Source organism: Cherax quadricarinatus, unplaced genomic scaffold, assembly GCF_038502225.1.
Source record: "Cherax quadricarinatus isolate ZL_2023a unplaced genomic scaffold, ASM3850222v1 Contig2251, whole genome shotgun sequence".
NCBI classification, from domain to species: Eukaryota; Metazoa; Arthropoda; class Malacostraca; order Decapoda; family Parastacidae; genus Cherax; species Cherax quadricarinatus.
The window spans coordinates 1485-28895 of record NW_027197277.1 but is presented as its reverse complement, the minus strand read 5'-3'; the positions used below and the strand labels follow the sequence as shown (position 1 = coordinate 28895).

The 27411-nt window shown below is 37.8% G+C and overlaps 1 protein-coding gene and 2 pseudogenes across 1 annotated transcript; all 3 read right to left on the bottom strand.

Moving 5' to 3' along the window:
* Window positions 1-72: 72 nt before the first annotated feature.
* On the bottom strand, window positions 73-15186 carry LOC138851817 (cytochrome c oxidase subunit 2-like; annotated as a pseudogene).
* Window positions 4026-24657, bottom strand: LOC128688698 (titin-like). Its single transcript, XM_070081299.1, has 3 exons — window positions 23378-24657; window positions 19347-19402; window positions 4026-4235 (listed from the first exon to the last, which is right to left on the bottom strand). Exons 1-2 carry the CDS (start codon window positions 24243-24245, stop codon window positions 19374-19376), a joined length of 897 nt encoding a protein of 298 aa, XP_069937400.1. The 5' UTR covers window positions 24246-24657; the 3' UTR covers window positions 4026-4235; window positions 19347-19373.
* LOC138851816 (cytochrome c oxidase subunit 2-like) lies at window positions 16321-16996 on the bottom strand (annotated as a pseudogene).
* Window positions 24658-27411: the final 2754 nt, after the last annotated feature.

The window sequence follows — 27411 nt, the reverse complement described above, 5'->3', positions numbered from 1 at the left end:
CTAATTTTAGTCTCTAGAAGTAGGAGAACTACTTTAGGTTTTAAAGACCTAAACTTTATAAGCTATCTGGAGAGAAAGTTAATTATGAATTTCTAGAAATTCAATTCAAGAAAGAGTCTACCGAAATCCTTTCAATTAAAATTGGTATAAACCTATGGTTAGCCCCGCAAATTTCAGAACACTGGCCGTAGAATAGACCCGGTCGATTTACAAGAAATCTAATTTGATTAAGTCGCCCTGGAATGGCGTCGGCTTTTACCCCTAAGGAAGGAATAGTTCAGGAATGGATTACGTCGGCTGCTGAAATAATAAGACGAATTTGAGTATTTAAGGGGATGGGGATTCGGTTATCAACATCTAAAAGTCGTAAATTTGAGTTGATACTATAGGGTGCCATGTAGGAATCAAATTCGACACTTAGAAAATCCGAATATTCGTAAGATCAGTATCATTGGTGCCCGATGGTTTTAATTGTGACTCTCGAGTTATTGGTTTCATCCAATAAGTAGAGTAACCGTAGGGAAGGTATAGCGATGAAGATTAAGATGATAGCAGGTAAAATAGTTCAGACAATTTCAATTTCTTGGTTTTCAAGTAAAAATCGGTTAATAAGTGAGTTTAGTGCTGAATTAACCCTTTCAGGGTCGACAGGCCCTCTCCGAAACTCGTTCTCAGGGTCGGCCAAATTTAAAAAAAAAAAAAAAATTATTTTTTCTTATGAAAAGATAGAGAATCTTTTCCCGATCATAAAGACACCAAAAGTTTGAAATTTGATAGAAAACTTACGGAATTATGCTCTCGCAAAGTTAGCGGTCTCGGCGATGTTTACGCATCGGCGATTTTGCCTACTTTGAGCCCCATTTTCGGCCAATTTCACTGTACTAGTCGACAAAAAACATAAATATTTCGCTAGAACTCCATTTTTTCTATCGAATGGGTGCAAGAAACCACTCATTTATGAAATTCAACTATCCAGTACAGTGGTCAGAATTTAGCAATTTTGCCAATTTCACACAAATTTCAAAAGATGCCAATTTCCGAATAGGGTCCAGAATAAACAAGAAAGACATTCCTGGCACTAAAATGACATTTCCTCTAGTCATTATTCACGTCTCAAGGCCCCTCTTATATTCTTTTGCTTTCCACTTTGAATTTTTATTTGCACAAAAAATATAAGATTTACTGTTATGCAGACTACTGCATTAGTGTAAAAAATGGTATAAATATTATTGGTGCACTTGTGAAAGAATATTAGACTCACCAGTTGACGTGTATTGCACGCTTGGCACGATTTGTTTACTTTTGAAGTCTTTTAAAAATCGAACATTTCTGCTACTTTGAGCTCAATTTCAAGGCACCTTTCTTTGTAAAACCAGTCAAAATCATCTCTATTTCTGTAATATGTCTTCCATTCTATAAAATGAGACCATGAAAACTAGAATACAACAATAAATACCATACGAAAATACACTGCAAAGTCGCTGATTTATTCAAAAAAAATGGTCAAAGTTTTTTTTTTCTCATTATGCACTGTGTGCTGCAGGATTTTTTTTAGACTGTGCACACTGACCACATAGACCCATTCTTTCATATGAAGGCCTACCAGCTTTCTCCCACTAGATTTGAGGCCGCTAGAATTTATGAGTACTAGTACGTCAAAAACCCCTATGCGTAAGACGTACTAGTACGACGAAAACCCTCAAAGGGTTAATTAAAATATAGGCTACTAATGAAGTGATGAGAATGAGAATAAATATTGTGTGATCGTGGAAGTACGTCAATTGTTCTATAAGCGGAGAAGCACTATCTTGGAGTCCTAGATATCCTCATGTCGGCATTTCTAAAAGAAGGTAGTTTCTTCCTAGTAGGAGCTTAAATCCTATACATCTGTCTGTCATTTTAGATAGTTAGAAATTAGAAGAATTTCTGCGTACCTGTGATCAGCAGGTGGGAATGATGCTGTCATTCAATGGAGGAAGACCGGCGAAGTAATACTACATTTTGACATCAAAGTCTCTTGAACAATAATTATGAGCCAGAACCAGCTACTAATGAAATGAGAGGATCGATAGGTGAGACAATTTTTCATGCTGCGTAGCATCTAGGTAGTCTGAATGCGCCGTGGTATATCGTTTAATCCTAGGAAGTGTTGGGGGGAGAGGGCTAAGTTTACCCTTAAAATGTAGTAAAGAAGTGAGGTTTTAATCGTGAAGAATTCAGAGAAAGCCCAGTGAATAGGGGAGTCAGCGAACAACACCCCCGAAAATTTCAAACACAGCTCCTATAGACAGGACGTAGCGGAAGTGGACTGCAACGTAACAGGTGTCATGGAGAATAATGCCGATTGAGGAGTTTGCTAAGATAACTCCTGTTAAGCTCCCTACTGTAAATAAGAAAATAAAACCTTAGGCCCACAGGAGTGAAGGAGTACATGAGAATCGAGAGCCTTGGGGAGCTCTTAATCATCTAAAGATCTTAATTCTTGAAGGGATAGCAATAATTATGGTTGCCGGTGAAAATATGCTTGGGTGTCTACATCTATAGTGAATATATGGCGAGCTCCCACGAGGGGCCCTAGAATTTCAATTGCTGCTATAATATAGATTTTTTCTAGTGTGTCGAATGCTTCTTTTTTGCCTGATTCTTGTGTGACGGTGCGTGAGACTGTATCGAGAGCTGGGAGAGTCAAGATGTAGACTTCCGGGTGTTCAAAAAATTAGAATAAGAGCTGGTAGAGAACAAGGTCCCCTTCGCCAACAGGATCAAAGAAAGAAGTGTTTAAATTTTGATCTGTAAGAAGTATAGTAGTTGCTCCTGCTAGAACGGGGAGAGATACAAGCAGAAGTACTGCGGTAATGAAACCGGGTCGCAGGGATAAAGATACTCGGTCTATGGGTATTCCTCTGGTTCGTGTATTGATTGCTGTAGTTATAAAATTTACAGTCCCAAGAATTAAGGAAACTCCAGCCAAACGAAGGGAGAAGATGCCAAGGTCGACTGACACCCCCCGGCTATTGATGCTGCTAGGGGGAGATAAACTGTTCATTCTGTCCCAACCCCCTTTCTACTATTCCCCTTGTAAGGAGAAGAGTGTGGGAAATTGGTAAAAGTCAGAATCTTGAATTATTCATTCGGGGTAAGGTTGAAAGGGGCTCCAAGTATAAAGGGGACTAATCAATTTTCGACCCTCCAATTACGATTGGTATGACTAGGGAGAAAATCATTACGAAGGCGTGGGCTGTGACAATTACATTATAAATTTGGTTTCCTCCAACTAATCTCCCGTGCCGACCAAGTTCGGCCCGAATAATTAGTTTTAGGGAGGTGTCTACTATACTAGATCAGGCTCTGAATGCAAAGTATAGTGTACCAATGTCTTTATGATTTGTTGTGAAAAATCACCGTTGCGTTAGGCTTTATAGTGGAAAAGACGTCAAATTGCAAATTTGAAGATGTGTAATTACTAAAACTTAAGAGAGAATCTTGTAGTATAAGTAGTAAAACTACACTAGCAGTTCTACCAAAACTGTCCTTTTATCGGGTATTATATCTATTAAGGAGGTTAAGATTACAGGAGGTTAATTGTAGATTTATGTTATTTGAGGTGTTCTTAGAAGATTGAATCTTAGATTAGAAGAAGGTGTTTACTTAAATAGGCCGAGGTAAGCTCAAAGTTTGATTCTTACTTAAACTTTTATTTTATAGTTAGGGTATATGTGTATCTTGGCGAGTAAAGGGTAAATAAAATAGAGATAATTTATAACACAGTCATAGTTTTGCTATTCCCAGTACGGGAGATTAAATATTGGATTAGAGTCTGATTTAGTAAATTATAAAAAGTTTGGTGAAATTTTGAGCTAGCAGTTGTGGTTGGACTTAAAAGTTTAGTAAAAGTATTTTAGTTTAGGTTATTCTTACGTTTAAAGGTAAATTGAAATTTATAGTAATAAAAGGTGAAATTGGTTTATTAGGAATAAACGGAAGCTGAATTATAAATGGGTAAACTCGGAGATTAAGATATAAACTAGGATTAGACGACACCCTGTTATACTTAGAAGATAAAAATAAAACTTGGGTGTTAATAGATATGGGCTTTAAATTCAAAGAATTTGGTGGTATTTTAGTCTTGTTAGAGGAACCTGTTCTGTAAATGATACAACACGAAAAAATCTTTCTTACTCTTGTTTAGTAGGTTGTATGCCGCTATTATCAGATAACCTTTGTTGAGGTAGTTACTGAAATTTGAGAAGAGTGCATTAGACCAAGGTGCAGTTTATGAGTGAGAAGAAATGTATTGCAATAAAATTTATTTATTGCGAATCAGTAATAAAATAGTTTCTGTGAAGGGGGATTTAATTGTAACACGTAATTTAGTAAGTTAGTGCGGCATGAGAACTAAAGTATGTACACACATATCGCCTGTGGCTTCCCCTCAAGGTGGGATGAGTCGTAACATAGTAGGGGTTCCGGAAGGCGTGCCTAGGGTTAAATTTATTTTGACAGAGGATAAGCGTTAAATTTAGAATTTAATTGTATAGAAGGCACTCTATAGGTAAAGTACTGGGGACAGTGCTGTAGTTATTAGAATTGTGAGATATTTAGTGTTGATAGCTTGTGTTTTAGTCGGAGTAGCGTTTATAACTCTCTTGGGGCGTAAGATTTTAGGTTGAATTTAGATTCGTAAGGGCCCTAATAAATCGGACATTCTAGGGCCACTTCAACCCCTTTCGGATGTTGACAAATTGTTTGTAAAAGAGCAGAATTCACTGATAGTATCTAAATTTTTACCTTATTATTTATCGCCGGTATTCAGTCTATTTATTGCTTTAATTTTGTTACCTTATGCGGTTAGTCGGGAGACTTTAGGTCCATAGAATTATTAAGGAAAGGATGCGACTCATTTGATTAACATTTCCATTATCTGTAGTTTGACTTGGTTCTTGTTTGGCAGAGATAAGCCGTGCTCCTTTTGATTTTGCAGGAGGGAAGTTTGAGCTGGGTTTGGGTTTAATTCTGAGCGCAGGGGAGTAGGGCCCGTGTTAATTTTTATAGCTGAATATATTAGAATTTTGTTTACGAGGGGGTGTCAACATTGTTGTTTTTAAGAGGGGGGGGTAAGTTTTAAGGTTAGGATTTTAAATAAAATTGGTGATGGTCTGGTTTACGTTTATTTAAGAGTGGAGAACTTTGCTGCGATTATGGTACGATAAATTGATGTGTATGGTTTGAAAAGGTTTCTTCCTTTATCTTTAAAATTTTTAATTTTTTTTCTTCGAGGTAAAATTAATTTTAGTGTAAACTAAATTTGTATGTTGGCGGGCACTGGAAAATCTTCTTTTAGATGTTTTCAAACCATTTATTTTAAATAAATTAAGTAGCCATTTCAGAAGAAGGCCCATTAAAAGGGTAGCCAAAGGGTCGGTAGCATAATAAGAAAGTAATGATAGTAAGAGCTTGGCCTGAGAAAATATAATAATCTTCTGCAGATCGAACCTCGATCCACGTCAATAAAATGATTGCGGGGGTAAGGGCTCAAAATAGGGCCCGGTTTAAAGAGTAAAAGATAAGATCTTGGGGTTTTGATAGAGGGGGAGGGGCCCATGGGAGTGCCCAAAGAGTCGCAACTGATAGTACTAAAGCGATAGGTCCTCCTAGTTTGTTTGGGGCGGGTCAAAGAATGGCGAATGCAAATGGAAGATATTATTCAGGTTGAATACACACTGGTGTGACTAAGGGGTCAGTCAGGGTAAAATTATCAGGGTTTCTAAGTAACTAGGGGTTTAAGAGAGTCAGGGGGCAGGGAGTATAAGTGTTACTGGGAACTTTATAATATCTTTGAATGAAAAGTAGGGGTGGCAGGGAATTTTGTCTAGGGGAGAGGTTACTCCAGAGTGGTGGACGGGTAAAATTCGGGCAAGTGCAGCCATAGTAATTAGAAACGGCAGAAGAAAGCGGAATGTAAAAAATCGAGTTGAGGTGGCGTTATCGATTGTGAACTCATCTCAAATTCACCGGGTCAAATCTGTCCTAATATAGAGGGAATGGTAGGAAGTAAGCTTGTAATAACGGAGACACCTCAAAACGATACTCACCCCTCAGGGTAGGGCATAACCTAGAAAGGCTGTGGCTATTGCTAAAAACAGAATCGGGACTCCATTCTCCAGGCGTGAGAGAGGGCTAATGATCCATAATAAATATCTCGTCTTATATGAGAGTAGGTGTAGGTAGAGAATAGGATCCCCATTTGCATGAATGGTGTGAAACAATCGCCCGTAACCAGCGTCGCGACAGATGTGTCCTACGTTCGAAAAGCCAAGTCAATATGTGGGGTAAATGAATTGATAAAAATAGCTCGATTGCGATTTGAGTCACTAAACATAGCTCTAAGAGGGACCTGAAATTTCAAAAAGTTGAAATGTTGGCAGGAATCGGCATATTTACAGGCGTAGGATTAGCGAGTTTAAGTAATGGATTGGATTTATGTAAGGGGGGAGCTATAAGTTTCGGGGGAATAAAAATTAAAGTAATTTAAGAGGGGGTAAGGGTGTACGGCGGTACTGGGTGTTGAGGGCTTCAGGTTGCTAATTATAGTTTTTTGCGAGTTCTGAGCGTTTGTTTCGAATTATAAGCATTTGTTGGATGTTTTATTAAGGTTGGAATTTATTGTATTTAATGTGTTTGAGGTTATAAGAGTTGTTCACACACTCAGGGTTGGTTCAGAGGGTGAGTTTGTAATAATTTTTAGTGGCGGTTGCGTGTGAAGGGGCTTTGGGCTTATCTCTTTTGGTCTCTACTGTCCGTTCGCATGGTAATGATTATTTTAGGGAGATTTGGAACATTTAGTATGTTAAAGGTTTTGGTGTTTAATTTGGTTTAAATGGGGTTTGTGAGGAACCGAGGGTCCATCCAGGCTGGTTTACTGATAATATGCTTTATGGGGTTGTTAATAATAAATCATGATTTTTGTTCTTTCGCCCAGGTTATATAATAAGGGTTGATTATTTAAGATATATTTTGATTGTATTAAGGATTCAGGCTGTAGTATTAATAGTTTTTAGGAGAACTGTAGTAAAGAAAATGGGTAATTTTTGTGCGGGGTTTGTCAGTGAATTTGATTTTGTCAGTAGTTTTAATTTTAACTTTAAGGCCAGTAAATTATCTAATGTTCTATATTAGATTTGAGAGGTCATTGGTTCCTATACCTGTATTAATTTTGGGTTAAGGATGCCAATCTGAGCAAATTCAGGCTGGGGTTTATATACTGTTCTATACTTTATTAGCTTCTTTATTGAGGTTGTATAAGAGTAAAGGGAGATTAAATATGGGATTATTACCAGGAATAATTGGCTACCGGGAAACTAGGTTATTGTGGTATTTTTGCTCTGCGCCAGCGTTTAGGGTTAAGTTACCTTTGTTTATATTTCATTTATGGTTGCCTAAGCTCACGTGGAGGCCCCGGTTGTAAGTATCGGCTGGAGTATTGTTGAAGTTAGAGGGTTAAGGTTTAATTTGAATTTTGGGGGGTGATTTCAGGGGTAAATAAAATATTCTGTTGGGTGTGAGTGAGTCTTGGGGTTCTAGGAGGTGAAGCTATTAGTTTAATGTGTTTGTGTCAAGTGGGTATAAAATCTTTAATTGGTTATTCTTCTGCGGCCCATACGGGTTTAGTGTTAAGGGGGACGGTTGTTATAGGGGGATGGGGTTTAGTAGAGCTGTAGTAGTGATGGCAGGCCATAGTTTATGTTCTTCAGGTTTATTTTGTTTAGCAAATATAGTTTACGAGCGTTTAGGGGGGGGCTAGTTTGGTAATTAGGAAAGGTTTGCTAAATATTACACCAAATATAGGTTTGTGGCGGTTTTATTAGTTGTAGGAAATATAGGTGCTTCCCCGACTTTAAACTTAATAGGAGAGATTAGTTTAATTATTAGAGTGGCTAGAGGGGCCCAAATTAATTATATTTAGAGCTGGGCTGTTGCTTTTTTCAGGGCTTGCTACACTTTATACATGAATTCATTAAGGTAGCACGGGTTATTTTAAAATATCTTATTTTCTTGTTGTCCCGGGAAGGGGGGCCATTTTGTCCTGTTAATACATAGTGTTCCGTTAAATACCATGTTTGTGAAGGGTTCTTTAATTTTGTGTGATTTGTAGGATAAGATGGTTGAGGTTAAAGGCGCCTAATTGTAAATCTAAATAGAAGTTATACTTTCTTATCAATGAAGGCTAAGATTTAAAAGGTTATTACTTTTTTTGACAGCTTTGAAGGATGTTAGTTTAAATTAACTTAAAATCTTAGATAACTAAAAGTATAGGCGGGGTTAAAGTCCGAATAAACTGATTGAGGGGTATAAGGGAGATGATAAGATTTTAAGGGGTTTAGGGGAAATACTTCATTTTATCTAGGTAAGGGGAATTGTGGTAAGGGGTAAAGTAATTCAGAAGAAAAGTAAAGAGGGGCTAGAGAGGAAAGAAGAAGAATAGACAAAAGTAAGTAGAGGGGTGATAGAATAATTTCATGGGTAATGATTCATTTAGGAATAAAATCTGAAAAGGTGGTAGGCCTCTTAGAGAATAAAGGTTTATAGTTGAGATGGTTTTAAGGAGAGGGCTGTAATTTGCGTTAATAAGGTGAGTAAAAAAATATGTCTGGGTGGATGTGACGCAGAGGGCCCCAGAAGCCGAAATTAGGGTGTATGTGGGAAAGTAGATTATTCAGGAGGCCTCATTAATGAGTATAGCGAAAGGTATTCGTGCAAGGTGGTTAATAGGCGAGCGGGTTAGGGTTTTCGGGGGAGGGCCAGGGGAAGACCCTTACGGCTTGGGAGAGGGGGGTCCAAAATGGAGCAGGGTGATCCCAGTTTAAGGAGAAGGGCTAAGGAAATAAATAGGAGCGAGACTATCGGAATAAAATGTTAAGGTTGAAGATAAAATAATAATGGTTGATCCAGGAGCTTGGGTTAAAGAGATATCTCAAGGAGGCTTCGGGTGGAAGCTGACTCTCTTTTGATGAGATTAAAGGGACATATGGTATAAGATTAAGTCCAAGGCCAATTCAGGCTGAAAATCACATGAGGAGGAAGAGACGATCAGGAAGGGTCCTGACAAAAGTAAGAGTATAAAAATGATTTTATGGGGTGGGAATGAAATTATAAAGAGAGATTATTCACGTAAATGGGGGAGGAGTCGGTTAGCTTGAAATTTAGCTTATCTTTATAGTGGATGAAGAAGTGCGCGGGGCATGAAAAGTTTTGATCTTTCAGGGATTGGTGCGATTACAATTTATATAAAGAGTGTTAGAGATTTAAGGGAAGCGGGGGTAAGGGTCTATCTTAGAGTGGTTTGGACTCCTCTTTGGTTATCTGCTGTTCTTAGTGGATTTGAGAAGGTAGAGAGGAGAGTCACTTAAAAATAAATTGAAAGAGCATATAAGGGAGTATAAATTTTGTATTTTTATACTAGTATATATACATTTCTTTATATGGAAGTGGTGAATTAAGTATAATTGCATGAGGAAGCTAACTATACCGTAACAGAATGATAACATTGAGCTCTGTATATTACGATTAATACAGCTATAAGTAGAACCCTTCGTGAGAAAGGGGTTCTACTTATACCTGTATTAATCGTCTCCTTCTAGATTCCCCCATTTCTATGAAGATATTCCTAACAGATGGTCATTGGAGAAGATAAGATGAAGCTATTCTTCTTTATATTAATTTTTGAAGAGATACACTGAGAAGAAGATATGAGTGTCAGTTGATTATAGCAGTAAACCAATTAATGAGTTGGCTTGATATATATATATATTGAGCGTTGTATTAGCTTCAGGTGTATAAGTATTTAAGTAGAATAGATAATAACTTGCGTGCAGATACACTATGAATATTATATATATGTTAATAGATTATATGATTTACAGGATTATAGATAATTCGAGAATGTTTACATTTAAAGAAATGTATATATATATAGACATTTAAGGAGGGTGAGAGAGTTCGTAAAGTTAAATACGCAGTTTTTATGTTGATCGTAGTTTATTTGTTTGAGAGATTAAAGTTACAGGTTTAAAGTAAAGCTAAAGATTAGCATTCCACTTACGTTGAAAAGGTTGTCGCAGGGGTGACTTATTTTTGGTTGTTATGAAGACTTGCTAATTATTACGACCAGGTAAATATTTTTAGGTTTTAGCGGGTAATTAAGGGAGTAGTAATTTGGTGGTAGATAATAGTACTGTACAGGAAAGTTGAAATATATTGATGAAATAAATGGGAAGTAAAGTACCTTGTGTATTAGAGGCACCCTACATTAAATATTTATGATATTTCCCCGAAATAAAAAGTGCTAAATTAAAGGTTGAGGTTTGTGGTAAAATCAAATATTTTAGTAGTGAGATGCTAATCGAGTCTTAAGATACCTGGGTTTTGGGAAACTCAATTTTTTCTTTGTATTAAGATAAGGCAAGGTTAGGGATAGGGGAGGGCAGGTTTTCTGTTTAATTATTTTAGTTATAAAATAAATAGAGGGGGTTATGTTTAACTAGGCTTAGAGATAGTCATGTTTACAGGGAGTTACATCTGAGGTACAAGGAGAGGGGTATTTATTATTTTTAAAGCAGGTAGGAAAGACTTTTTATGGATTTAGTTAAAGATTTAAAGTGAGTGTATTAGTGTGTAGGTTGTTTATTTAAAATAAATTTTTGGAAAATTAATGAGATTTATTGAAGGAGGAATGAGTGCAAGGAATCCGGTGAATAGGGTTATTCTGCTCGTTTATCAAAAACATGTCTGTATGGGAGTTATATAAAGTCTGATCCGCCCGTTGGGGTCTAAAAGGCTGCGGTATTTTGACCGTGTGAAGGGGCTCAATCATTAGTCTTTTAATTAGGAGCCGGAATGAATGGTCAGGTGAGAAGAAAGCTGTCTCTATCTCGGAGATTGATTTAACTTTAAAGTGAAAAGGCTTAAATGAGTTAGAGGGGCGAACGGTAAGATTTTATAAAGTTTATGCATGAAGCTGGTTAAGAGTGATTTGAGGCGTTAAAGTTTATTATCAGCGGAGTGTTTAGTAGGGATGTCAAGGATATAAATTATATGGTTGTTTCTGTTTAAATCGGAGATACTTGTTCGTATGATCTCTTTTTTAGGATTAGAGAATAAAAATTACTTTAGGGGTAGTAGCGTAATTTTTTTAGAGTTCTTATCGACAGGAGAGTTTGTGACCTCGATGTTGGATTAAAAATTTCTTTGTGGTGTAGTAGTTACAGAGGAAGGCCTGTCCGATTCTTAAATTTTTATATGATTTGAGTTCAGACCGGCGAAAGCCAGGTTGGGTTTTATCTTCCAAGGAACCCAAAGTTATTTTAGTACGAAAGGATTAAATAATTGAAATAGTTTTAATAAAAGTCAGAAAAAAGGCGTGCCCTTTTCTTTAATCTCCAAAATTAATATTTTAAGTAAACTATTTTCTGCTAGAATTTTGAGGGTTGTAGAGATCTTGACGGCATACTAATAACACTAACAATAGCAATTAAGGTGGGTAAGAGATGTAAAATTACTAGGGTAGTAAGGGGGAAAGAAGTAAAAGGGTGGATGAGACTGGCGGATAAGGTGACTAAGTTTGTTTTATTCTTTAAAATTAAGAATAGCCTAGGTCTGGAAAATTTTAACGGGGCTAAGTAAGAGACCTAGAAAGATCGGAGCAAGGAATAAGGGCTTTAAGAGGTTCACGGTACAAAGAGTTTTGTTGATTGTTTCTTGCTTAACTATATTTATAGTGGGCTAAGGGCTAATTTTGAGTTTGGCTTGAAAAAAAAATTGTTGTTTTATCCACTTTGAGACAATTGGGCGTGATGGTGAGTATTTTATCTTTAGGGTTTGCCGGTTTAGCTTTTTCATTTATTAATTCATGCTTTAATTTAAGGTTTACTGTTTATGTGTGCGGGGGCAGTAATTCATAGGGTTAAAGAGTACCAAGATATTCGTAATATAGGAAGATTAGTGATACGCATGCCTTTGACCGGGGTTTGCATAAATTTAGCTAACCTAACTCTATGTGGGATATCTTTCTTGGCTGAACTCTACTCTAAGGATTTAATTTTAGAAGTTGCATTTATAGGGGAAGTTAATGGGCTTAGATTTTTTTATATGTCTTAAAGTATCGGTTTAACAGTATGTTATACATTTCGGTTAATTTACTATAGAATAAGGGGGTTTCTAATATAAGGTCTATACTACTTGTTAGGGAAACCCATAGAAAATGTTAAGGGGAATAATGGGGCTAAGGGTTGGGGTGGCAATAAGGGGGCATTTGAGTAATGTTTTCAGAGTCTTATATGATTTGTTTGAGAGTCTCTTTAAAAATTTTAGCTTTGTTAGTGAGAGGGTTAGGGGCTCTCTTAGGGTATGTAGTTAACCCGGCAGGGTCAAGGGCTGGGCTAAAGACTATCAGGTTTTATTCCTATGTTATGTTTGTAAGGTCTATATATGGTTTATACCGATTTTGTCGGGTTTTAGGGCATCCCTTTGAAGACTAAGGAGTGCAGGGTCTTTCTTAAGATTAAGGGTAAAGGCCAATCAGGGTATTTTTAACCCTTTCAGGGTCCGTCCCGTAGATCTACGGCTTTACGTTCAGGGTCCAAACCGTAGATCTACGCCATGAGCTCAGCTCACTCTGATAAACTGTGAGTGGTACATTTGGGCCTAGATATGAGAGAATACATCTATGTGGTATGTGTGCACCACATAAAACAGATCCTGCAGCACACTGTGTATAATGAGAGAAAAAAAATGAAATCATGATTTTTCGATTAAAACAGCAACTTTGCAGTGTTTTTCCTATGTTTTTTATAGTTGTATTTGCGATTTCTTGGTCTCATTTGATAGAATGGAAGACATATTACAGAAATAGAGATGATTTTGATTGGTTTTAGCACTGGAAATGGCTTGAAACTGAGCTCAAAGTAGCAGAAATGTTAAATTTTTGCCGATATTCAAGAGTAAACAAACGACCTCACACGTCTAATACACGTCAGCTGGTGGGTCTAATATACATTCACAAATATGGTGATGATATTTATACAATTATTACAGTATTGCATAACAGTAAATCTTCTATTTTTTGGTGTGAATAAAAATTCATTATGTGAATAAAAAATCAAAATGGAATTTATTTGTAAAGCCTCAAAACATAACTAATGAACAGAGGAAATGTTAGTTTAGTGCCAGGAATGCCTACATTGTTCATTCTGGACCCTATTTTGAAATTGGAATATTTTGAACTTTGTGTTAAATTGGCCAAATTAACAATTTCTGATCACTTTATTTTGTAGTTGAAACAGTTGACTTGGCGATTTCTTGTGCTCAATCGATAGAATAGAAGTAATACTAGTGAAATAGCTAAGAATTTGGTTGATTGGAATAATGTAATTGGCCTAAAATGGGAGTCAAAGTCGGCAAAATCGCCGATTCGTAAATATCGCTGACACATCAAAATTCGCGAGAGCATAATTTCGTCAATTTTCCACCAAATTTCGTACTTTTTGTTTTATTACCTTCACAAAAAGATTCTCTACGATTTCATAAGAAAAAATAACAAATTTTTTTTTGGAAAATTCTTGGACACTGGTGCGTGACTCCAGATTTGGGCCTTGGACCCTGAAAGGGTTAAGGGGGGTGTATCCGACGGGATGGTAAAAGGTTCTGTTTACTTGCAGTTAAGATAAGAGAATATGGTTATAATTTATATAAAAGGATTTTTATTTGGGCTATTGTCGTGGGTTTTATTTTTTATTTAATTAACTCATATATTTTAAATTAGAATTTTACATTGAAGTTGCAAAGGTGGCTATTAGTCTGTAGGTGGTATTTTTAGGGGAAAGTCTTCAATTTACATTGAAAATGTAATGTGTTTTACACTATAAAAAAGAGAAGCGAACGGAATTTAACCGCTCGGGAAACAAGTTAGAAGCTTTTTACTGGTCTAGTTCTCCTTGGCAGGAAAAAGTTCAATTTTATCATTAACAGTAATATGCCTCTGGGTTTGGCTTCTGCCAAAATAAACTAGGGGTTTGGGACTAAAATTTAGGTCGAAACTAAACACAATCTTTGATTTTCTAATTTGAGAGAGGTTTATAAATGTTTTATAAGTGCAACTCATATGCCATTATTGGCTACATTTCCAGTTAGATTATTCTAAGGTGCCTTTATACCATTTATAGTAGAGGCCTATGGGAGGGATTAGGGAAAACAGCCCTGTAAATTTTCAAGAGAAAATACCTGTAAGGGGAGAAGATATGGGCTAGAGGGAGAATCAATGGAATCTCTATATCAAAAATTAGGAATATCCTAGCAATGGAGAAAATCGAAGCCTAAAAGGCAGCCGAGCTGAAGTCTTAGGATTAAACCCGTACTCAAATGGGGGTATTTTTCTCGGCCTATAATGGTTTTTTCGGCGGAATTGAGGATAAGATTATAATCAAAGTTGAAAGTGGGAAGGGTGGCCAGGTTGACAGTCAGAATTAATTTTTCTAAATAATTACTTTCTAGTTGGAAGCTAGACGTACCATTAATACTAAAAATTATCTTCCTCATCAGTAAATATAACCATAGGGGAGTAACCAAACTATACCAACGAAATGTCAGTACCAAGCTGCGGCTTTAAACCCAAAGTGGTGGTTGTTAGAGAAGTGACACTTGAAGAGATGACAAAAACAGACTGTTAGGAATGAAGTCCCAATGATTACATGAGGGTCGTGGAAACTAGTTGCTGCGAAGAAGGCAGTCCCGTAGATTGAGTCCGCGGAAGAGAAAGACGCTCCTAAATATTCGTGTGCTTGAAGAGGGGTAAAGTAAACTCCAAAAAAGAGGAGCCGGCGGTCAATCTTAGACTCTGTATAGCTTCATAATGGTGTGAGCTAAGGATTGCGCGATGTGCTCAGGCTACTGTTGTTTCTGACGTGAGTAAAATAGTTGTATTAAGAAGGGGAACTCGGAGGGATTGAAAGGTTGAATCCCTTCAGGTGGCCAAAATATCCCAATTTCAATTGCAGGTGCAAGACTTCTATGAAAGAGGCCTAAAAAATGAGAAGAAAATAGTACCTTAGAGAAGATAAATAAAATTATTCTCCATCGGAGGCCTTTACGGCGGTTTGAGTATGAAGGCCCTGGTACATTCCTCTCGAGTTTCATGTCGCCGTCATTGAATTATGGTTAAAATGGGGATAAATCTAAAAAGGGGGTTCCCGATTAAATTGACGAGATTATTTGATGGGGCCCGATGTCAAAAGCGTAGCTCTAATTGATCAGGTCAAGGGCAAAGGTCTTATGCCGACTAAATGAAAAGGCACGGTGTTCACGCGATGACATTAATTTACTTTACTGGTATAAAGAGTTCTGAGAGCCGCAAATACATAGGATTGAATGATTGCAACAGCAGACTCTAGTATAGGGGGAAGGATTTGGGTTAAAATGAGAAAAATTAAAAATTTAGGGGGTGAGGAAGGTCTATTCCCCAAGCCAGGTAGGGGGGGCTGCAACTATGTTTGTTGCAAGCCGGAGGGTCAATGTGCTCGGTCGAATAATATTTCCGATCGTTTCGATAGGAATTATAAAAGGTACAAGCATATTTAGGGCCCCTTGGGATACTAGGCGGGCAAATATGTGCGGAGGGGGGAGGGGGTGAGCCACCCAAACAAAATAAAGGTTAATCATAAAGGTAGGACCAGGGCCTGAGTTATTGTCAGATGTCTGGATCTGGTAGAGGTACAAGGAAGGGACCTAAAGAGTTATTAAAAAGAATGAAGCTAAATAATGAGGCAAATAAAAATGATAGGCCTGGATTAGAGGGCTCTGAAATTGTCTTAAGCTCATTGTGAAGGGTGGATACAATTTTAAATCACAAATAAAGTCATCGGGATGGTGAGGTTCAGAAGAGAATCGGAGCAAATAGGAACCCCAAGAATGTTGATATTCAGTTTAGATTGAGTGAAGAGTACTTGAGGGTGGTTCAAACGGAAAAATAGTCTTACTACCATTTCCAGAGGTTTTCTAGAATCGTTGATGTGTGGGTGAAGGTTTCTGTTTTAATTGGAAGCTTATAGAAGAAACTAATGGTAAAGAATAAAATACACCTTCGAGTGAATATCAGAAAGAGATTAAGTTAAAGTAAGGGCCCTATTTGGGGCACTTTAAAATATCACAAGCACGATAATTTTAATCTGACAGATTAATGTTATTTTTAACTAATTTTAGTCTCGAGAAGTAGAAGACCTACTTTTAGGTTTAAAAGACCTAGACCTATAAGTTATCTGAAGAGAAAGTTAATTATGAATTTCTAGAAATTCAATTCAAGAAAGAGCCTGCCTAAATCCTTTCAATTAAAATTGGTATAAATCTATGGTTAGCCCCGCAAATTTCGGAACACTTGCTGTAGAATAGGCTCGGTCGATTTACAAGAAATCTAATTTGATTAAGTCGTCCTGGAATGGCGTCGGCTTCACCCCTAGAGAAGGAATAGCCCGGTCGGGGATTATGTCGGTTGCTGAAATAATAAGACGAATTTGAGTATTTAAGGGGACAGGGATTCGGCTATCAACACCTAAAAGTCGTAAATTTGAGTTGATATAATAAGGTGTCACGTAGGAATCAAATTCGACATCTAGAAAATTCGAATATTCGTAGGATCAGCATCATTGGTGCTCGATGGTTTTAATTGTGGCTCTTGAGTTATTGGTTTCGCCCAATAAGTAGAGTAGCCGCAGCGAAGGTATAGCGATGAAGCTTAAGATGATAGTAGGTAAAATAGTTCGGGTAGTTTCAATTTCTTGGGTTTTAAGTAAAATCGGTTAGTAGGTGAGTTTAGTGCTGAATTAATTAAAATATAAGCTACTAATGAAGTAATAGGAATGAGAGTGAGTATTGTGTGATCGTGGGGGTGCGTTAATTGTCCTATAAGCGGAGAAGCCTTATCTTGGAGTCCTAGATATCCTCATGTTGGCATTTCTAAAAGAAGGTAGTTTCTTCCTGGTAGGAGCTTAATCCTATACGTCTATCTGTCATTTTAGATAGTTAGAAATTAGAGGAATTTCTGCATACCTGTGATCAGCAGGCAGGAAAGAGTGCTGCCATTCAATGGAGGCAGGCGGGGTGGCTGGTGAAGTGACACTACGTTTTGGTATTAAAGTTTCTCAAACAATAATTATGAGTCAGAAGACAGCTACTAATGAAATGGGAGATCTGGCGGATGGGGCAATATTTCATGTTGCGTAAGTACCCAGGTAGTCCGGGTACCGTCGTGGTATATTATTTAATCCTAGGAAGTGTTGGGGAAGGAGGTTGAGTTTGCTCCTAAAATGTAGTAAAGAAGTGGGGTCTTAATCGTGAAGAATTCAGAGAGAGAGTCCAGTGAATAGGGGGAATCAGTGAGCAATGCTCCTGAAATCCCAAATACAGTTCCTATAGACAGGACGTTATAGTGTAACAGGTGTCATGGAGAATAGTGCCGATTGGGGGGTTTGCTAAGATAACTCCTGTTAAGCTCCCCGCTGTAAATAAGAAAATAAAACCTAAGGCCCACAGGAGCGAAGGGGTGTATAAGAATTGAGAGCCTTAGCCCTGGGAAATTCTTAATCACCTGGGGATCTTAATTCCTGTGGGGACAGCAATAATTATGGCTACCGATGTAAAATATGCTCGGGTGCCTACATCTATACCTGCAGTGAATATGTGGGGAGCTCGCACGAGGAATCTTAAAATTCCAATTGCTGTTATGGCATAGATTATTCCTAGTGTGCTGAATGCTTCTTTTTTGCCTAACTCTTGCGTGACGATGTGTGAGACTATATGGAAAGCTGAGAGAATCAAGATGTAGATTTCAGGATGCCCAAAAATCAGAATAAGTGCTGGCAGAGAACAGGGTCTCCTCCACCAGTAGGGCCAAAGAAAGTGGTGTTTAAACTTTGACCTATAAGAAGTATAGGAATTGCTCCTGCCAGAACGGGAAGGGGCGGAAGCGTAAGTACTGCGGCAGTGAAAACAGGCCACACGAATAAAGGTACTCGGTCTTTGGGTATTCCCCTGGTTTGTGTATTGATTGCTGAAGTTATAAAATTTACAGTCCCAGGAATTGAGGAGCCTCTCGCCAAATGAAGGGAGAAGATGTTAAGGTCGACTGATGTCCCTGCATGGGCGATTGATGCTGCTAGAGAAGAGGGCAAACCGGCCATCCTGCCTAACCCCCCTTTCTACTATTCCCCTTGTAAGGAGAAGAGTGAGAGAAAACGGCAAAAAGTCAGAATCTTATATTATTTATTCGAGGGAAGGCTGAATCGGGGTTCCAAGTATAAGGGGAACCCGTCAATTTCCAAAACCTCCAATTATGACTGGTATAACTATGAAGAAAATCGTTACGAAGGCGTGGGCTGTAACAATTACATTATAAATTTGATCATCTCCGATTAATCTCCCTGGCTGACCAAGCTCGGCTTGAATAATTAGTCTTGGGGATGTGCTTACTATATCAGACCGGGCTCTGAACACAAAGTATAAAGTGTCGATGTTTTTATGATTTGTTGGGAAAGTTATCGTTGCGTTAGGATTTATAGCGGAAAGGACGTCAAATTGTAAATTTGAAGATGTACAATTATTAAAGCTTAAGAGAGAATCTTGTAGTATAAGTGTAAGGACATTAGCAGTTCTATCAAAACTGTCTTTTTATCAGGCACTATACTTATTAAGGGGGTTAGATTACAGAGGGTTAGTTGTAGATTTATGTTATTTGGGGGCGCTCTTAGAAGATTGAATCTTAGATTAGGAGAAGGTGTCTACTTAAATAGGCTGAGGTGAGTTTAAAGTTTAATTCTTGCTTAAACTTATATTTTATAATTAGGGTGTATGTGAATTTTGATGAGTAGGGGGTAAATAAAATAGAGATAATTTATAACACAGATAGTTTTGTTATTCGCAGTATGGAAGATTAAGTGTTGGATTAGAGTCCGATTAAGTAAATTATAAAAAGTTTGGTGGGATTTTGTACCAGCAATCGCGGTTAAACTTTAAAGCTCAGTAAAAGTATTTTAGTTTAGGTTATTTTTACGCTTAAAGGTAAATTTAAATTTATAGTAATAAAAGGTGAAGCTGGTTTATTAGGAATAAATGAGAGCTGAATTATAAATAGGGGTAAACTCGGAAATTAAGATATAAACTAGGGTCAAATAACTCTATTATACTTAGAAGATAAAAATAAAACTTGTATATTAGTAGGTATGGTCTTTAAACTCAAAGAGTTTGGTGGTATTTTAGTCTTGTTAGAGGAACCTGTTCTGTAAATGGTACAACACGAAAAATCTTACTTTTGTTTAGCAGTTTGCATACCGTCATTATCGGGTATCCTTTGTTGGGGTAGTTACTGGAATCCGAGAAGTAGAGTATATCAGGCCAAGGTGCAGTTTATGGGTGAGAAGAAATGGAAATGGATTACAATAAAATTTATTTATTACGAATCAGTAATAGAATAGTTTCTGCGAAGGGGGATTTAATTGCAACACATAATTTAGTAAGTTAGTGTGACATGAGAGCTAAAGTACTCATACATATCGACCGTCGCTTTCCGCTTAAGGTGGGATAAGTTGTAATGTGGCAGGTGGACTGGAAGGTGTGCCTGGAACTAAGTTTATTTTGGCAGGAGGCGTGCGTTAAATTTAGAATTTAATTATATAGAAAGCACTCTATAGATAAGAGTATTGGGAATAGTGCTGTGGTTATTAGAATTGTGAGATACTTTATGTTGGTAGTTTGTGTATTAGTTGGAGTAGTATTTGTAACTCTCTTGGAGCCTAAGATTTTAGGTTATACCTAGATTCGTAAGGGCCTTAATAAATTGGGCATTCTAAGGTCACTCCGGCCTTTCGGGTGCTGTTAAATTGTTTGTAAAAGAGCAGAATTCGCGGGTAGCATCTAATTTTACCTTATTGTTTATTGCTGGTATCCGGTCTATTAATTGTTTTAATTTTGCAGGGGGTGTTCCGTACGATTTAGGATTAGTGGTTTGGTGCGGGAATATTATTTTTTTATGTTGTTTAAGGCCAGGGCCTATCCTTTGCTGGGGGCTTGGTGGGCTTTAAATTGTAAATATTCTTTATTAGGGAGTCTTCGTGCTGTAGCACAAACTATCAGGTATCAGGATCAATGCTTGTAATCATAAGATTTGTAGTGAATCTATAGTTATAATTAAGTAAAAAATAAAGTAAATATTCTAAAGCTAAAAAAAATAGCACCTGAATTGTTTAACAAATGTAAAAAATAATGAGCTAAGGTAGTTTGTTAAAGTTAAAATAAAGGAGACAATATAAAAGGGACTAAAATAATTTGTGGTGAACAAATAAAGTGATGATCAAATAATGGAGCTTGGGAATATGATAGTAGGTAGTACTTTAAAGGTAATTCTTTAAAGTTAGAATTATAATATAAAATTATAATATAAAAGGGACTAATATAAGTTGTAGTGAACAATAAAGTGGTAATCAAATAAATGAGCTTTGGAGTATAATGGCAAAATAGTGAACTTATTAACGTTAGCACCTGAGAATAGCACCTTGATTAGTTTAACAATTGTGAATATATGAGCTAAGGTAGTTATATAAAGCTAAAATAAAGGAAAAAAAAATATATAAGGGACTACAATTAAGTAATGGTAAACAAGTTAAATGGACAGATAGTCACTATGAAATATTATTGGTTTAGGAGTAAGATCTGATTTGTAATATTAAATAAGTTGAGCAGTTTATTGCACAATAAAAAGTAAAAAAAAATGAGGTAGTTGGTACTAGCTAGCAAAAGATAGTTTTGGTACTTGCAAAAAAGTAATTGGAATATACACTAATTGCATACACAATAAAAAGTGACTAAAAAAACTAGTAGTGGTAAACAAAATTAGATGGACAGGTAAGAACAATGAATAATATTAATTTGGAGTAAGATTTGACTTGTAACATAAAATTATGAGCAATTAGTAGCAGTAAGAAAGAAGTAAAAAAGTACTGGAGGTAGTTAGCATTAGCTTGTGATGAAAAAAATAATAAAAATAATAAATCACAATATAATAGTAAGGTACACTATATGCACCACACATATATATGTATTAAGGGCACTTATCTAATCTGTTACAGAAATGACAGCTTTTCTAAGGAAGGTAGAGAAATCGTGTTCATTTGAGATAGTATATTGTTGTCCTGTTGATGTTTTCCTTACTAGTATTTTCCCATCTCGCGTGAAACACTGATGTATTTTGTTTTCCTGTTTAAGTTTTCTCAGCCTGAACAGAAGGTTTTGACGTTTTTTTGTTAGACACTCATTTATGTACACTCCATTTTTCATTGTAATTGCTGATTTAATTAGGTCCTTTCTTTTATCGTATGAATGAAGTCGGATCATTATACTGTGTTTACTTCCTGGTTTTCCTAGCAAACGTGTTTCTTTGATTTCATTGTTTTGCACGATGACTTGTACGTGGTCCTGCATTATCCTGATAGCAGTTTCTTTGCACTGTGCTTGTGTTATGTCACTTGGAATGTGTGGACTGTTTATTATAACTGCATCAGACAACTTATCTTGTTCAGTTTTGTCGTCTTGGAAATCAAGGTATTCATTTAGTCGAGTGTGCATGTTCTGATTCCAGTCCTTGATTGCTTCTTCAACCTTCATATTTATTGTAGTTATTTGTTCGGTGTGACTGGCTATTGCTGCTTTCAGAGTATTTTCTGTGTCAACACTTCCCGATGTAATCTTCTCTTCAAGGTTTTGGATCTAGTTCTCGAGGTTGGTTATCTTGGATTCTCGTCGCTCGAGTGTTGCTTTGATATCTTTGATTTCGTTTTCTAGAGCAACGATGTAGTCCTTGATATTATCAGGAATAATCATACCTGAGTAATCATGGGTGAATCCTTTGAAGGGAGTGGAGTTGGAGGGGGAGTCAGCCATGTTTGTTGTTGGTGTTGTTCCCTGGGTGGCGGCGGTGAGGGGGGTTGATGATACACCGGCGTCCTGCTGGGTAGACAAGTTGAGTTCTAGGGTCCTTGCTGTTATTCTTTTATTACTGATGTTGTTTCTTCTGCGATATCCTTTCATAGTATCACTGAAGTAGATACTGTGTAGAAATGGAGAAGGCTTGTTTTCTCGGAGCTTGGGTTAAGTGGTTGTCTGGCAGCGGAGGCAGTGTTTGGGTTAGCAGGGCTGTCTTCCTTTGATCTTCTAATTTTGTCAAGATTTGGGTTACATTCTTAGTATTCTTGGGTCATTTTGTGGTCTACTTGGGTTCATGTAGTTGAACTTTCACTTAGGCCATCACAAGTTTTGGTGAGCAATGTTTTTTGAGGAAGAAGAGCTGGTAGGATGCCGCTGCTGCCGCCGCTGGGCAAGAGAACGCAGAATACAAAATGTATCACACGTATGCATTGAATCATCCTCACTGGCTTGTAAACAATGGCACACTGGCTGTACATGGAGTGTCCGTGCCACTCGTGGCGTGTGGACACATTCAGGACGATTGTCTTGAACCGAGTTCTTTGTCATTAGCCGAGCCAATATTTTGATGCAAAAACGTGTCATTATCCAATTTTTACGTTATCCGATGATGTCGTTAACTGAGAGTCCACTGTAATACATCAAACACATTGGCTCGTAAGATGTATATATACTAATGAAACAGTCAAAGGGTAAAGTGTATTCTAACCTTACTACTCTAAAATCCAGCAAATTTAATAATCTGGCACACTACAGGTCCCAACGATGCCGGATTTGTGATGGCGGACCAGTACTATAAAAACTTGGAACATTAAAAAGTAGTGCAAAGGATATAGGAAACTGGAGCTCTAGCAAGCTTGATTAGAAATTGTACACTGGCTGTGAAAAGACTTTTTGGGCGCTGCATTAGATTCCTTCCAACTTTTATTCAAAAACATTTCCAGAATGAAACAGAAATATTAAACTGAGGCACTCTAAAAAAGCAAAGGTTTTTTAAATATTTGCCTATATTAAATATGAAATAAAAAAAATATATTTCTAATCATGCCCTACCCCTCAATGGCAATTGCAGCAAATAGTTTTATTACAATTCAGTGCAAGAGCATGTGCTCACAGCAATCAAAGTTGAATGCCTAATACTGAAGGCACAAGCAGTTTAATACAAATCACTTAGTGTGGATTTTCTGGTGGCTTCTCATTTTGTCCTTTCTTTCAAAAGCTTTACCACAAAAATCACAAACATGAGGCTTCTCTCCGGTGTGGTATCTCAGGTGGACAGTGAGCTTAAAGCCAACATTAAACACCTTGCCACAATACTCACAAGTGTGAATCCCATCTGATACCATCTGGTTGTGTTTCTTACCCTTGAGTTTTGATGCAGCTGGTGCTTCTTGCTGAGCCAATTTGCACTTAACTTTGGGTTTTGGTACAGTTGGCACTTCCTGCTTGATTGGTTTGTGCTTCTTAATCTTAAATTTAGGCACAGATATCACTTCCTGCTGAACTGGGCTGTGCTGAGCTTTGAATTTTGGCACAGCCAGTACTTCCTGCTGAATTGGTTTGTGTATTTTAACTATAGATTTTGGCCAAGCCAGTGTTTCCTGGTGAGTGAGTTTGTGCTTGACTTCATGTTTTAACACAGTTGGCACTTTTTGCTGAGCTGAATTATGTTCAACTTTGGATTTTGGCACAACCAACACTTCTTGCTTAAGTATTTTGTGCTTCTTACCCTTAGATTTCAGCTGAACTGGTTTGTGTTTCTTAACCTTGGGTACTGGCACAATCGGAGCCTCCTGTGGTAATGGGTTGTGCTCAACTTTGGGTTCTGACACAGCAGGCACTTCCTGCTGAACCACTTTATCATCCAATAAATGTCTGAATTTTTGGTGTATGTGGAGTACATCGGAGCGACTGAACCATTTTCCACAGAAGCATACATATGGTTTCTCATCCATGCGAGAACACAACGACACCTTGCATAAGGAGACAATTTCTTTCTGGCATATACTGCACTCTTGCTGGTTAGGATCCTCTGAGCCTTGAGTATCAAGCTTGTCGGTGTTTTCCAAAGACTGTTCCTTGATGTTAATAATCCCCTCTGTCTTCACCTGAACTGTAGTGGAAGCACATTGCTCTCTTAAAATGTTATTAACTTTGCTTTTTACTGTGGATGTTCCTATATTATTACTTTTGACTTCCAGCAACATTGAACATTGATCTGGATTCATCATGTATCTAAAGGAGTGAATTTTTAGGTGACTGCTTCCAGCAAATTTACATCAAAAACACAAACTTCCCTGAGTGAGTTTGCCAGTGGAGAATAGGGAAGTGAAGAACTACAAGGATTTTGTATATATACTGCTGACAAGGCTTTCCTTATTCCAGGACTATCATATAATGACCTGCACAAATGTTAGCACACTGGTGCTAAGATGGGCTGTAGTATGGGCACTGTAAAGGTAATTCTTCTGGTGCCATGATGACCTGCAATATTTGCATGACAATAGTGCAAGGATCATCTACAGTATTAGTACTGTACTGAAAATGTAATGCCAGACTCTAGTGCTAGGTAAGCTGCAGTACTGATACAAGGGTAGTGTCTGCCTCTAGTAAAACAAAGATCTGCAAAAAAAAAAAAAGGTCATTAAATGGCTTACAAATATTTACCAACCATAATCATTTGTTTAATATTTTGTTACATAAACATTCAGTTTCAAGTATGCTCTAAGTATCTTCCAAAATTTTTGAAGCATTTTTATTACAAATACACTTTTAGACGCAAAAAAAATAACACTGGTTGTATCCCACTAAGGTAGAGTGGTCGCTAAAGCTCTCGCTTCACACATCGAGGGGTCTGGGTTCGATTCCCAGTGAGAGTAGAAACACTGGGCATGTTTCTTTACACCGGTTGCCTATGTTCACTCATTAGTAAAATGGGTACCTGAGAGTTAGTCAATTGGTGTGGGTCGCATCCTGGGACATAACTGACCTAACTTGCCAGAAATGCTTTGCATAACAAGTGACTCTTTATATAGTAATGTGTCATTGATGTCAGCTAGGCCTGTATACCATGTACACATACTTGTAGTAAATAAAGATATTATTATTCTTAATGAATCCTGTGAAGCAGTCACATTATTTGAATCCGCACTATGTTTACTTGTAATCACATATGCAAAATATGGTAATTAGTCCAGCCCACTGGAAATATGCAATGATAAACAAGTTTTTTATTTATTTATTAAAGTAATACAGGTTGGTCATCACTAATCCGGCAATCAGTGATCCGGCACTAACTTCAGCTAGCATAATTTCAAATTTCCGGGGTCGCCACACCAACCTGCTGCTACTGTTTAGTGGCACTACTTGCTGCATAAGTGAGGAAAAGGCGTATGACAGGGTGGATAGGGGGGCAATGTGGCAGATGTTGCAAGTGTATGGTGTAGGAGGTAGGTTACTGAAAGCAGTGAAGAGTTTTTACGAGGATAGTGAGGCTCAAGTTAGAGTATGTAGGAAAGAGGGAAATTTTTTCCCAGTAAAAGTAGGCCTTAGACAAGGATGTGTGATGTCACCGTGGTTGTTTAATATATTTATAGATGGGGTTGTAAGAGAAGTAAATGCGAGGGTCTTGGCAAGAGGCGTGGAGTTAAAAGATAAAGAATCACACACAAAGTGGGAGTTGTCACAGCTGCTCTTTGCTGATGACACTGTGCTCTTGGGAGATTCTGAAGAGAAGTTGCAGAGATTGGTGGATGAATTTGGTAGGGTGTGCAAAAGAAGAAAATTAAAGGTGAATACGGGAAAGAGTAAGGTTATGAGGATAACAAAAAGATTAGGTGATGAAAGATTGAATATCAGATTGGAGGGAGAGAGTATGGAGGAGGTGAACGTATTCAGATATTTGGGAGTGGACGTGTCAGCGGATGGGTCTATGAAAGATGAGGTGAATCATAGAATTGATGAGGGAAAAAGAGTGAGTGGTGCACTTAGGAGTCTGTGGAGACAAAGAACTTTGTCCTTGGAGGCAAAGAGGGGAATGTATGAGAGTATAGTTTTACCAACGCTCTTATATGGGTGTGAAGCGTGGGTGATGAATGTTGCAGCGAGGAGAAGGCTGGAGGCAGTGGAGATGTCATGTCTGAGGGCAATGTGTGGTGTGAATATAATGCAGAGAATTCGTAGTTTGGAAGTTAGGAGGAGGTGCGGGATTACCAAAACTGTTGTCCAGAGGGCTGAGGAAGGGTTGTTGAGGTGGTTCGGACATGTAGAGAGAATGGAGCGAAACAGAATGACTTCAAGAGTGTATCAGTCTGTAGTAGAAGGAAGGCGGGGTAGGGGTCGGCCTAGGAAGGGTTGGAGGGAGGGGGTAAAGGAGGTTTTGTGTGCGAGGGGCTTGGACTTCCAGCAGGCATGCGTGAGCGTGTTTGATAGGAGTGAATGGAGACAAATGGTTTTTAATACTTGACGTGCTGTTGGAGTGTGAGCAAAGTAACATTTATGAAGGGATTCAGGGAAACCGGCAGGCCGGACTTGAGTCCTGGAGATGGGAAGTACAGTGCCTGCACTCTGAAGGAGGGGTGTTAATGTTGCAGTTTAAAAACTGTAGTGTAAAGCACCCTTCTGGCAAGACAGTGATGGAGTGAATGATGGTGAAAGTTTTTCTTTTTCGGGCCACCCTGCCTTGGTGGGAATCGGCCGGTGTGATAATAAAAAAAAAAAATACTTGCTGCATAAGTGATTCCAATTTCTTTTTCTCCATTTATTGTTATAACCTGCTTACTTTTAGCCCTAGCCATGGTTCCAACAAAAGAAATGCTTCACGCTGTGTAAAGCCTTTTAAAGATCAAAAAAGACTGTGATAACCGACTAGCTAATAGCAAAGCCATTATGAACATAGGTATCTAGGCAGGTTAAGGGGTCAATAGTGGAGCAGCTATATGAAAGCCAAATTGACTAGTGGAGAGACTATTGTCTATAAATACCATACCAAATGTCTATTTACTAGACGTTCCATCAATATGCACATTGCACTGGTAAAAGCAATGGGATCTTAGAGTGAGGCATCATGGCCTGAAGTACCTGATTTACAAAAAGGCAGAACAACGGCAGATTTTTACAGCTGTGGAAGAACTCCTTGTGACCAAATAAGATTGAAAAGATGTAAGAGGACTGCAAGGGCTGATGGATGTAACTGCTGAGACATATGAATGCCATCAGGCCCAGTTGCCAATGATTGGAAAGTGGAAAGTGTTGAATCCAGTTCTAGAAGCATAAAAGGCATAGCATAAGACCTGTCTCTGCTAGAAGAAAATTCTAAAGGTAGTAATTCTGGTGCTCTTGGAGGAAAGAAATGAGGAGCATAGATGGAGCGCCTGAGAGATACGGACATGAGGGGCA